Source organism: Pygocentrus nattereri, chromosome 24 (genome assembly GCF_015220715.1).
Source record: "Pygocentrus nattereri isolate fPygNat1 chromosome 24, fPygNat1.pri, whole genome shotgun sequence".
Classification (NCBI taxonomy): domain Eukaryota; kingdom Metazoa; phylum Chordata; class Actinopteri; order Characiformes; family Serrasalmidae; genus Pygocentrus; species Pygocentrus nattereri.
The window spans coordinates 16,428,180-16,441,717 of record NC_051234.1 but is presented as its reverse complement, the minus strand read 5'-3'; the positions used below and the strand labels follow the sequence as shown (position 1 = coordinate 16,441,717).

Below are 13,538 nucleotides of genomic sequence, written 5' to 3'. Positions count from 1 at the left end.
AAGTCCATGAGGTGCTTTGCATTGAAAAACTGCAGTGTAAATAGGTGTAGCTTCTCAGGTTCATCAGCAATTGTATTTGATTCTATAAATACAATTTATACAAGCAAATACAATTGCTCAGGGCACCCAAGATGTTTTTTTTTCTCCATCCTTATGTGTTGTGTTGCAGCAGAAATATGTGAGTGAGTTTTCTTCATAAAAAGTTTTTTTTGGTTATGTTGTCCTCATGATGGCATTTGATGCGCCAATAGATTCATTGGTCAGGCTGTAAACAGCTTTAGCAGTAATGTTATATTAAACATGCTGTTGCTGAAGAGGTCACCCAGTTGTAGTGTTGAGACTCATCTTGGTCTTTTTTTTCTCCTCTTGCCTGGATTGTCTTATGCTACCATAAAGGCAGGGTTAGGTAGGGTTAGTATTTGTGGTTCTTCAGTGTTGTACAGGGCTCAGTTTCACTTGCTCCAACAGGTTCCACCCTGTTAGAGCCTGAAAAGCACACAAAAAATAAAAATAACCACAACAAACCACTGCCTTTCAAAAAAGAAACAAAATATAATTTTGTAATAATATTGTGACACAAAAAAGATAAAAAAAATAAATAAAGCACAAAACTCACGCCATGTAGGCTTCTTGCTCTTCCTTTCTCTGAGAAGGCGTGTTGGGCCCTTCATCCTCTCTTCTTCCTCCTGTTCTATATTTCGACCTTGGACGCTCTGAAGAGCATCTGCATTGTCTAAGTCTCCGATCACCTGAAAAAAACCAAATGCACTTGCTTTCACAGTCCAACACTCACACCCCTTTCAATTTGTGTTCACCTTGTGGTCTAGTAAAAAAAAACTAAATATAAACAAAATAAAAATTACACTTCCCTATGTAGTCGACGATGGCTTTCCACAGGAGTTAAGAGTGTGTTTATGGGAATTTTGACCATTCTTCCAGAAGTGCATTTGTGAGGTCAGACACTGATGTTGGATGAGAAGGCCTGGCTCACAGTCTCCACTCTAATTCATCCAAAAAGTGTTCTACTGTGTTGAGGTCTGAACTCTGTGCAGGCCAGTCTTTGCTACTGTCTACTGTCTACTGCTTTGTGCACTGGTGAGCAGTAAGGTTGGAACAGGAAGGGGCCATCCCCATTAAGAGTTCCTTTCACTGGAACTAAGGGGCTGAGCCCAGTGCCTGAAAAACAACCCTACACTATAATCCCCCCTCCACCAAACTTTACACCTGGCACAATGCAGTCAGACAAGTACTGTTCTCCTGGCAATCCGCAAACCCAGACGTAGCCAGATGGAGAAGCGTGATTTGTGACTCCAGAGAACACGTCTCCACTGGTGTAGAGTCCTTTGATGCTTTGCACTGCACTTGGTGATGTAAGGCTTGGATGCACCTGCTCAGCCATGGAAACCCATTCCATGAAGCTCTCTACACTTTTCTTGAACTACTCTGAAGGCCACATGAAGTTTGAAGGTCTGTAGCGACTGACTCTGCAGAAAGTTGGCAGCCTTGGCTACACTATGCGCCTCAGCATCACAGTACCACGCTGGAATACACTGAGCTTCTGAGAGCGACCCATTCTTTCACAAATGTTTGTAGAAGCAGTCTGCAGGCCTAGGTGTTTGGCTTTATACACCTTTGGGCATGGAAGTGATTGGAACATCTGAATTCAATGATTTGGCTGGATGAGTGAATACTTTTGGCAGTATAGTGTAGCTGAGGGCAGCAGGCAGCCATTAAACGCATACAATGTCAAATTCTGCCTCCCTGGCTGAAACTGGCTCCTCTTCGTTCGCATGCACATCATGCAGGAATATGGCTGGTAGATAAGAACGTGATTTTGTGACTACTATCTTGATATTTTTAAACAGATATCTTCAGCTAGAGGTTAATTAAAAATTCAAGATTACAGTTACTTATAAAATAACAGACATCATGAATAAACTCTGTAGCCTCCGTGCAATGGGTGGTCAAATTTGATCAGCTGAAAGTGGCTCCCTGCAGTCTTTGGCTATACTGACAAGTTTTGTTCTCTGTTATAATTTACAGTCAATCATACTGTATCCTAAACCACACCAGCAAATCTGCATGACCTTTTGAGGATGTGCTTAGAAGAAATATTAATTTGAGTATTTGTTAGCAACGTTTGCCATGTAACTCCATCACAAAACTAAAGTAATAAAATTTGGTCAACTGCATCGGGGGTAACTGAAAAATTATGTAAATATGATTTTTCTCTAAATCCTTTTTAAAGCCTGTGTAATGTGTGCAATGTACAACAATATGCAGACACTGATATAGTGAAAAGCACCTTTCGACCAGCACAATTCAGCAAGATAAACGCACCATTTGTACACCCTTGGCCTCCCTACACAACACATATGTCTTGTAACAAATATTTATAGGCTTATTCCAACAGGCATCATCAGCCAAAAAAAGTCAGGTTGACATGACACCTATGTCAGGTGACATCAACTTTTTTTTGACAATAAGTTACAGTGGGTGTCATAATACCTCTTTGAGTGAAATGACACAGCATGTTGTAACAACAGATGCTGTAAATCACAGTGACATAATGCTTTACTAAAGGGCCACATAAAATGCTAATGCTGAAGCTATGCCATATTATCACCATTATGTCACTATGACATACACTGTGCAACATTCAAACCCAGAAAGAATCCTTACACGTCCTATTGCCAGAAAAAAAAGTCACTTGAGATGATGTTAACTTGATGTATGTCAACTTGACATCAAAGTTAGCAAATGCCACTTTTGACAAATAATGCTTGCTGGAATAAGCAGTTTCTGTCCATGTAGATCATGTAAGCTATCATAAAGACAATATGTTGGTATCACGTAGTCTTATGAACACTGTCCTACAATAAAGTGTTGCCGAAATAATCTACATGCAACACAGATACACACATACATCCCCATTCAGATTAGATTAGTGTACACTATATAAACATAATTAGTGTATGTATATATATATATATATATATATATATATATATATATACGTATACTTATACTTGTTGATGCTATTATAATTGCCCCTTTAATTTCTACAGTGCAGAGAGGATGAAGACAGACTGAGAAAATGGTTGAAAGACTTCTACTTTTCATGATTTTTACTGTTTCATGATATGGAAAAAGATCAATATGGATACTAGAAGGTTGGATATGGTGAGTATTTTTTCCAACATGATGCAACATCTGTCTGGAAAATCCACCAAAATCACAGAGATGCATATCTGGATGGGATTAAATTTATCAAAAGACTTACTGCAAAACAGTATGTAATCCAGTCTGCAGTTTTCTCGTTGGAGGAGGGAGAAAAACATAGACATGGCCAATCCAGTTGGAAATAAAAGCACTGAGGATCACCTGTACCCCAAGACCCTATGCAAATCTAATCCTCTCTGGATAGGGCTACATGCAAAGGACATCCTTATCTGGTTCACACAAACAAAAATAACGCCAGACATTAGTGGAATAAATCAAGTCTACATTTTGTTTTTTTTTAATCATTGCTTTTACTCTGTAGCAAATGGAGCACAGTCTGGCCCTCGACAGCCGCCATCAAACACGTGCAGGAGTAATTATGAGAGCCAGGCAGGGACAAGAGAGGATTAATGCAGTTTGTCAATTAATGTAGCTTTGAGGTTCCTTCTTAAAGGTTAACTTTTTCATATTCCCAAAGCTGAACTGGGTCAGGGTGTGCTGGGTGACGAGCTTCGTGTGTCTGCATAGCGGTGTGAGTCACAGAGAGAGAGAGCGGTTAATGGTGAAATTGATGGAGTAATACCATAATATTCTAGTGAGGAACTCGTATTAAATGGCATGGCCCTGCGCTCGTCTCCATAGCTGGCGGCATGGACTCACCTCCACACGCAGTCCTAGCCTTGGGTAACACTTTTACACAATGACACAGTCAGAACTAATTTGCCTATTCAAGATAATTCAGTCAAATCAAGCATTATGGCTCTTAGAACAAGGTCTAACAGAAAGTACACTACGAAGAAGTAACACCTTTCATAAAAAGCCCCATCCATTTGTTCAAGACTTTAAGTCTTAGAGGTCTAGAGTTATTAACATGGTTTTGCTATACCTTCAATTTGCATAGTATTGCCTAATTCTATTATTATTTAGATTTGTACTGAATGATATTTACATTTTTATTCAAATGCAATTCTAGCTTTTCAAGTTTGCTTCAGTGACAAAAACTGACATGGCAAACACTATAGTTTTATTTCCCACAAAACATTTCATAAAATGAATGAGAAATAGGTCGAATTAAGGGGAATTCATGTCAATTCATCTGTTTCATGTGAAACAATCATTGTAGAGAAACCTACTGACTCTGATTTTCTTCACAGCAGTGGAAGAGCCAGGGGTTGCAAAGTCTGCAATGCAAATATAGCAGTTTTTATTTGATATCAAAATGCCTGATACCAAAATACCGATATCAAAATACTGTACCAATACATGCTTTCTGATGTTTTATATGTAATGGTAATAATGGTAAAACAGTGGTAAATCCTTACAATGCCTTGAATGCAATTTCGACCAATATTGAATTCTATAGCTCTCAGTTTAATGTATTTCAGACACATTCAACACTGCAGGTGTCTGAGCATTTTAAAACATATTTAGACTGCTATTTGTTGCATAGAAAAAAGATTATTTTTCTTCATAGAACGACAGCCTAAAATAAGCTAAGTCATATGGTATTCCTATCTGTTTGAGTAAGTTATTTGAGTGTGCCTCAAATGATTTTGGACAAAATCACTAAAAATACATCTCCAGGTATCTAAACAACCAAAGCACACAAGGTCTCACTTTCCATTTACATCTATAGCATTTGCCTGATGCTCTTATCCAGAGCAACTTACAATTTGTTTATTTTTACATAGGTAGGCCAAGGTGGTGTTAGGAGTCTTGCCCAAGGACTCTTATTGGTATAGTGTAGGGTGTTTGCCCAGGTGGGGATTGAACCGCAGTCTACAAGGCAGAGGTGTTAACCACTACACTATCCCAACCACCCCAATATACACCATAGTATATCTGTGGTATCTATCCAAACTTACAGTGATCTTGAAACATTCAGCTTTGTGACAATATCAGTTGTAAAAAGAGCTATACAAATACATTTGATTTGATTTGATACAGCACCGTGCAAAATTCTGCAAACAATGGAAAATATTAACAATGCCTTGTATTTACCTCTATGGTATGAGTATTTTTGAAAAACTTTGTTTTAGAGCCAAACTATGTTTCTGCTTTGACAAAACCACATCAAAGTAACTCTGTCTCATTTAATAATTTTCTGTGAGGTAGTGTTAAGAGGCATTAACCACTTTGGATGCCTTGTTCATATCACCACTGACTCTGTAAATTTCTCTAAAATGGCACATTTCACCTCAAACCACTATGGATGAAACTACATGCATCTTATCTGTTAAATTAGGTAGAATGTTTTACAAATTGGTGGAATTTGTCTTTAATTATTAAACATGCTTTTCATCATCACCAGGGATAATTCCAATTGCTATGGATAAAACTACACCTACTGTTTGCATGTTTATTGGGGGGTACTCTATTCAACTATTCAACCAATTCATCTGCAGTCACGTTTAGTGATGTCTATAAGCTTGAGCGTAAAAGTGATAAAAACGCAGTAAGGGAACAAAAGTGTCCATGCCCAACAAACGCTGGATGGTCGTCATCGTTTTGTTTCCCCTCCGCATAATAAATAATTTGTGTGGAGGTAATACTCAAGCTGTCGGAGCTTTAGTTGTGCATTTTTAATGGGCCTTTTCCAGAAGTGGCGCCAGGCTCTGCATATGCTCCACTCGGCATATGGGGAAGAGAAGCGCGAGGCGCAGTTGGCCAGGGCCACATTCGCTAAGGCCACACGCGCTTTTAGCGGAAGCCCGCAAGGAACAGTACACACACGTTGCCCATAAAACGTTCGTTTATGTCCGACGCCATCTTGTTTGTGCAGATGAACCTGCAGAATCTGTGCGGTTATGGGAGAAATGTTTGTGTTGGAGCCGTTATAAAGTGCATTTCTAGAGCCATTCGAAAAGTGGTAAACATCTGCTTAAATAACGGCTTGGTTTTGAAAGCAGTTGCTAACTTTGAGTTTAACGTTACTTGTGGAGTAATAAAGGTAGGCTGGAAATCTAAATGATGTCTAACATCCAAACACACGTTCAGTGTATCTGCTGAGGAAGCTTGTTTTCTAACTGCAGTGTGCTTAAAATCTGCTTTACAATAGCTTTTTATTGTCTTTTAACGTTGATGTCTGAGGACAACAGCCAGTATGCGGTGGAGAGTTTGCTACTGCGCTTGGCTAACAACTTTCTAGGAACTGTTTCAAGTCAAAGGTTACTCGACCCTTACAATGACTTTAACCAAAAATTATCTGCATGTACAGTGATGAGCCACACCATGAAGGTATGGGAAAGAGTTGTTGAAGCAAGGCTAAGGTGAGAGGTTCAGATCAATGAGCAGCAGTTTGGTTTCATGCCCAGAAAAAGTACCACAGATGCATTTTTTGCGTTGAGAGTGTTGGTAGAGAAGTACAGAGAAGGTTTGGCTCCTCCAAAGACGACGAGTTGTGTTTGTACCAAACAGTTCTACTTTGGTTTCATCTGACATTCATACAGACATATGACATTCTCCCAATACTCTTCCGGAACATCCAAATGCTCTCTAGCCAACTTCAGACGCTCCCGGATATGTACTGGCTTAAGCAGGGGGACACATCTGGCACTGCAAGAGTCCCTGGTGGCGTAGTGTGTTACTGACAGTAGCCTTTGTAACGTTGGTACCAGCTTTCTGCAGGTCATTCACTAGGTCCCCCCGTGTGGTTCTGGGATTTCTGCTCACCGTTCTTGTGATCATTTTGACCCCACGGGCTGAGATCTTGCGTGGAGCCCCTGATCGAGGGAGATTAGCAGTGGTCTTGTAGGTCTTCCATTTTCTGATTATTGCTCCCACAGTAGATTTCTTCACACCAAGCTGCTTGCCTATTGCAGATTCAGTCTTCCCAGCCTGGTGCAGGTCTACAATCTTGTTTCTGGTGTCCTTCAACAGCTCTTTGGTCTTCACCATAGTGGAGTTTGGAGTGTGACTGTTTGAGGTTGTGGGCAGGTGTCTTTTATACAGATAACAAGGTCAAACAGGTGCCATTAATACAGGTAATGAGTGGAGGACAGAAGAACTTCTTAAAGAAGAAGTTACAGGTCTGTGACAGCCAGAAATCTTGCTTGTTTGTAGATGACCAAATACTTATTTTCCACCATTATTTGCAAATAAATTCTTTAAAAATCAGACAATGTGATTTTCTGAATTTTTTTCCTCATTTTGTCTCTCATAGTTGAGGTCTACCTATGATGTCAATTACAGGCCTCTCTCATCTTTTTATGTGGGAGAACTTGCACAATTGGTGACTGACTAAACACTTTTTTTCCCCACTGTATCTAAATAGCCAAAACAAGGTGTGTGTAATCAAGCCAAACTTACATTAACCTTAAAACATATTAACAAAATGTGTTAAAATATTTTGTATGACCAGTTACAGTAATACATTTTTGTTATTTGTAATGTGTTAATGTGGTAAAAGTAAAATAATATGAGCTTAAGCAGGTGTTTAGTAATATACATGTTTTTTTTAGAGTGAACTACTTGAATAAAAATATATGCTATCTATAGATTTACAAACAGCCAAAGCAAGGGAGACCTCACTTTCCATTGAATCCATGTGGCATCAATCCAAATCTATAATAGTACTGTACACAAGTCAGAGATCACCCTTAATTTATATAACATCCAGTCAAAAAGACCATTAAACAGAAGTTTTTGATTTATTTGTCAGCATCACAAAAAAAGCAGAAAATATTTTTAACAGAAAATTACACGTAACCCTCAACAACGAAATATATTTGAATTTTTTCAGTATTTTGTTTCTACTCTTTGCCTTAAGCTTACTTATTTTTAAGGGGACTTGCTTTCAGTATTTCAAAGAAAAAGTTCTGTCTTAAAAGTTGGCTGCATTTTCTGCTTTTTTGATCCAAGCAATCCGAAACACATTCAGTGATGTTGAGGTATAGGATTTGAGAACACCAGCAACTTCACTGTTTGATTTGAAAAGTTTCTTCTTTCTCAGTAAAGGCTACTCCAGAGCTGCACGCACACAGGGTTGAGTTGTCTTCTCTTAATGGAAGAATTGACAGAAACAATTATAGATTTTTCAGATTTGAAGCAGAAGTAGAGCTTGATTTTCTACTTTTTTCTCATGGATGATTGCTCTGAAGTATGGATGGTGACACTTTTAGTGGTCTACCAGGTCATCCGCAGGTGACAGCAGTTCTATTTTCTCTATATCTTTCAGTGACTTTTTGAACTCCCATTTTGGAAACGTTTTTTTTCCTCATTTGATTTTCCACCTTGTTTATGCAAGCTGATTATCATATATCTAATCACTTCAGTATCTCCTAAAAAATTAATAACTTTATGGCTGTTTTGAGTCAAACCAAGTTTCTGAGTGTTACAATAGTCTACATATACTAATATGATTTATCTGTGTTTTTTCTTGAGAGTATCTTCTATTTATTATAACATTCTTTTATATTTTGTATGTAATAACAGCCTAAAATAAGCAATATAGTATGTACTTCCTATCTTTTTGCATAGGATATATAAGTGTGTGCGTGTGTGAGAGAGAGAGGTCTGAAGGCAAGATTGCCTCAGTAGTTATTTCTGTCTGAGGAACTGTCACCTTAAATCTATGTGCCAGTTTGTACACACCTCCCATCCTACAGAGAACTACAGCACTTTCAGAATTACATAAACCACCACTAAAACATTTGACTCAAGTGTTCTGGGGACGCCCTTTGGTTATTCTTCAATGCATCTTCCATCAAAAAGGCAGTATATATATTGAGGGAAGAATTAGTCTGAATATGCAAAGAAGCTTTTCTCTCTTTGCGGCTGTAAAGGGGTTAGTGGGAGGTGAAGGCAGCACCATGGCTGGATGCAGGCCCTGGCACGGATGTACTCATAACTGTAGATGGACAAGAGCTGACACAGTAGAGCAATCGCACTGGGGCTTGTAGTACAAGGGCCCATGGCACCCTTATCGGACCCCTTATTATGCTACTTACACCTACTAATAAGTAGCTATGATAACTTATTAATGCACTTTCACCATTAGCCTACATTAGAACTTAATTTAGACATAACAATATTGACTAGCAAATTACATTGTCATATTTCTATGCAGGCCCCATTTTTTGTACACAGTTGCACCACTCTGTTGATGCCATCAATGTCTCTCAAACAGGACATCATCCAACAGGGGGACATAGTCTTCACATGCTCCAGATCCCACATGACATTTCTGTCTGCTTATCTGGGCAGAAATGGGCTGGATCACTCACTGAGTGAACAATACAGCTCTGCAGGAAAAACAGCAACTCTGAGCCACACTGGGGACCAATAGAGTGCCTCTAATGTGTTCAGAACAGTGGTTCCCAATGCCATTCCTGAGAACCCACCGCTCTGCTTGGGTTTGTGTTTTTCCCTGCTATAACACACCTGATTCAACTCATCAGCTAATTAGAAGCACTCCAGGGGTTGAACCATGTATTGTGCAGGGTGGTGGGGCCCAGCACTGGGAATGGGAAGCAGTAGTTAATTGGGTCTGTTTTAGTGCTTTGGATTGTTTTAGATGTTTTAGTGTTCAACCATCTTACCAATTTGTTTATTTATATAATGCTTTTTATAAAAGATGTGTTCAAAGCGTTCAAGCATATCTGAACCAAAGGAACTGTAGTGCTACATCAGGATCTTACACTTCAATCATACTACTAAAGTTAATTGAATGGGTTAATCTCTCAGCAGTCCATAGATGAGCATGGTACATATACATACACCATTATCAAAAGAAACAAATGCTTGTCTATTAACTATGTAAAAAAGGGGGTCAGTGTGATAAGCCAGTAATTACTCTCAGTGTTAGTAAACTCTTTTGAGAGATGATTGAACTGAAGTCTCCTCAGCAGTGGACATGTTAAAAAAAGCTTAACACTAATGTTGTACAGGACTTGTGCAGGCATTTTGTGGCAAGTTGCATATACCATCACAATTGAATGACTACCGCCCGGTAGCCCTCACCCCCATCATCACAAAGTGCTTTGAGCAGCTGGTCCTAGCACAGCTCAAATCCTGTCTCCCCCCCACCCTGGACGCCCACCAATTTGCATACCGCCAGAATAGGAGCACAGAGGATGCAGTCTCCATAGCACTGCACTCTGTCCTCTCACACCTGGACAATAAAAATACCTCCATTAGGATGCTGTTCGTAGACTTCAGTTCAGCATTCAACACCATAAACACCGGTGTACCACAAGGCTGTGTGATGAGTCCCTTCCTCTACTTCCTCTACTCCCTCTTCACCCATGACTGCAAGCCTGTCGATGGTTCCAATACCATTATTAGGTTTGCAGATGACATCACGGTGATTGGCCTCATCAAAAACAACGATGAGACAGCCTATAGGGAGGAGGTGGTTCGTCTGGCTGAGTGGTGCGACACAAACAACCTTCTGCTCAACGCTGAGAAAACTAAGGAGCTCATTGTGGACTTCAGAAGGAATGCTGACCCACATCCACCCATCCACATCAAGGGGACGGCAGTGGAGCGTGTGAACAGCTTCAAGTTCCTTGGTGTCCACATCTCCGAGGATCTCACCTGGACGACCAGCTGCTCCAAGCTGGTAAAGAAGGCTCACCAGTGCCTCTTCTTTCTTAGTCTGAGGATGAACCACCTGTCCTCAGACATCCTGGTGAACTTTTATCGCTGCACCATTGAGAGCATCCTGACCAACTGCATCACAGTACGGTACGGGTGCTGCTCTGCCTCAGACCAGAAGGCGCTGCAGAGGGTGGTGAAAGCTGCATTTCGTTGCTTTGTACTTGCGACATACGCAATGACAATAAAGTTGAATTCTATTTTATTCTATTCTATATACACTATATTGCTAAAAGTATTCATTCACTCATCCAAATCATTGAATTCAGGGGCTCTAATCACTTCCATGGCAAGAGCTGTATAAAACCAAGCCCCTAGGCCTGCAGACTGCTTCTACAAAGAATTCTGAAAGAATGGGTTGCTACAGACCTCCAAACTTCATGTGGCCTTCAGACTAGCTCAAGAACAGCATAGAGAGCTTCATGGAATGGGTTTCCATGGCTGAGCAGCTGCAGCCAAGCCTTACATCACCAAGCGCAATGCAAAGCGTCAAATGCAGTGGTGTAAAGCACCGCCACTGGCCTCTAGAGCAGTGGAGATGTGTTCTCTGGAGTTACGAATCTCGCTTATCCATCTGACTAAGTCTGGGTTTGGTGGTTGCCAGGAGAACGGTACTTGTCTGACAGCATTCTGCCACGTGTAAAGTTTGGTGGAGGGGGGATTTATGGTGTGGGGTTGTTTTTCAGGAGTTGTGCTCGGCTCCTTAGTTCCCGTGAAAGGAACTCTAAATGCTTCAGCACCAAGAGATTTTGGACAATTTCATGGTCCCAACTTTTGTCGGAACAGTTTGGGGATGGCCCCTTCCTGTTCCAGCATGACTGTGCACAAGTGCACAAAGCGAGGTCCATTAAGACATGGATGAGCAAATTTGGTGTGGAAGAACTTAACTGGCCTACACAGAGTCCTAACCTCAACCTGATAGAACACCTATGGGATGAATTAGAGCGTGTCCAACATCACTGTCTGACCTCACAAATGTGCTTCTGGAAGAATCAGCAGAAATTCCTGTAAACACACTCTTAACCCTTGTGGAAAGCCTTCCCAGAAGAGTTGAAGCTGTTATAGCTGCAAAGGGTGGGCTCAACATCATATTAAACCCTATGGATTAAGAATGGGATGTCACTCAAGTTCATATGTGTGTGAAGGTAGACGAGTGAATACGTTTGGCAATATAATGCATGTCATTAACTGAAATCACATTACACAGTCAAATTTGCAAGATTTTTGTTATTGGGATTTGGCAAAATATTTGCTTTGTTCATGGGACAGTAGAGGAAGTATGGGGGCAGCAATGTATTGAACCAGTCGATCAGAGCCAAAGAAATGCTGTTTTTGTAACGTCATTCAAATAAGTACACTTTTCTAAACATTAACATTGTGTACTGACATGAGGCATGAGACTCTTTGAAGGGTTTGTGGTGAAGTGCCGTAAAATAACCATGGATTATATTAGGTTATGGCCTAGAGATTCTCCACATTTAAACCTCTGCACACCAAAACTGATTTGTTTTTTATCATTTTAGCATCCCTTCACGACTTCTCTCTGTATTTTACGTTATGTTACTTCAGCAGAGCATTTCCCAGAATGATAGATATGCCATGTGTTAGCATCGTTCTCATCAGTCAAAAGCAGGCTCAGGATCCACCATTAGCTGAGTGCAGTCCCTGCGAGCAAGCTGTTGACACACCCGGCATAAATCTGCCGCTTTTGACAAGGAAGTTTTAAAATATTAATTTTGTTGGGCTGATCCAGGTTGTTCTCGGGGGGATGGGAGTTAATTCATATGCTTGCAGTTGTTGCTGTGTTGCTGAGTGGAATCTGTGGTACATTTAATTAGACAGCAATCTGGCCAGCAGTCTGCTCAGTGCTGCTCGGCTGGGTGAAGTAATGTGTAGCTCCGTGGAAAACGTACCCAGAATGCAGGGCGTTAGGGAACGCACCACTGCTATGAGTTCTTAGCTAAGACCCAGAGAGAGGGAGTTAGTGCTGGGTCTGGGGGTGAGGAACACAATAATGCTTAGCTCCTCGCTTAGCTCTCTTTGATCTGAATGATGGCACCGCCCCAGGCCAGATAGTCCTGGTGAATGTGTGTGTGTGTGGGTGTGAGTGTGTGTGTGTGTGTGTGTGTGTGTGTGTGTGTGTGTGTGTGTGTGTGTGTGCGTGTGTGCATGTGTGTGTGCATTTGAAATGTTTTCTTTTTCTGAGTTGGACCTGTATCGACAGAGTATAGCAATCTCCCTCTTTTTCTCTATCTTTCTGTAAAGGAGATTAATAAAGATATGGCTACATCTAAGCCAACTGTACCAATTCTTCTCCTCTGGCAGCCTATTTATTATGTCTGTTGTCTGTACCACTGTTTGCTTCTAACCCTGAATTCCACCTTTTCTGATCCACACAGAGAGGCAGGTCCACAGAGGACGGTGACGAGCAGCACTAAAGAACATGCAGCGCATCGGTTCCCCAGTAAGGTCCTGCTCCTGCTCTGCACATTTTTCATCACAATTGCAATGTGCAATAGCCATGCCTGCGGTCAGTATAATGCATACACTTTTACCAGTCACAGCTCTACTACATCTGTCTTTTTGTAAGCACTATACTATTGATATTGTTGCCATAATACTCTTTGGACTACTATTATGACTGTACTGTCTGTCCAGAATTACACTACAGGTGTTTTTTTTTTCCTCTGCACATTCAAAACCAAGAAGCAACCTGAAAA

At 40.6% G+C, this 13,538-nt stretch overlaps 1 protein-coding gene across 1 annotated transcript in view; it reads right to left on the bottom strand.

Annotated features, from left to right (window-relative positions):
* Positions 1 to 370: 370 nt before the first annotated feature.
* The window catches only part of ofcc1 (orofacial cleft 1 candidate 1), a 119,465-nt gene continuing 106,297 nt past the window's right edge, over positions 371 to 13,538 (bottom strand). Inside the window, exons 19-20 of the mRNA XM_037533795.1 lie at positions 617 to 749; positions 371 to 486 (exon numbers count right to left, since the gene is read on the bottom strand). Of these exons, the coding sequence (XP_037389692.1) occupies positions 413 to 486; positions 617 to 749 (207 nt within the window). The 3' untranslated portion in view covers positions 371 to 412. The remainder of the gene's footprint in view (positions 487 to 616; positions 750 to 13,538) is intronic.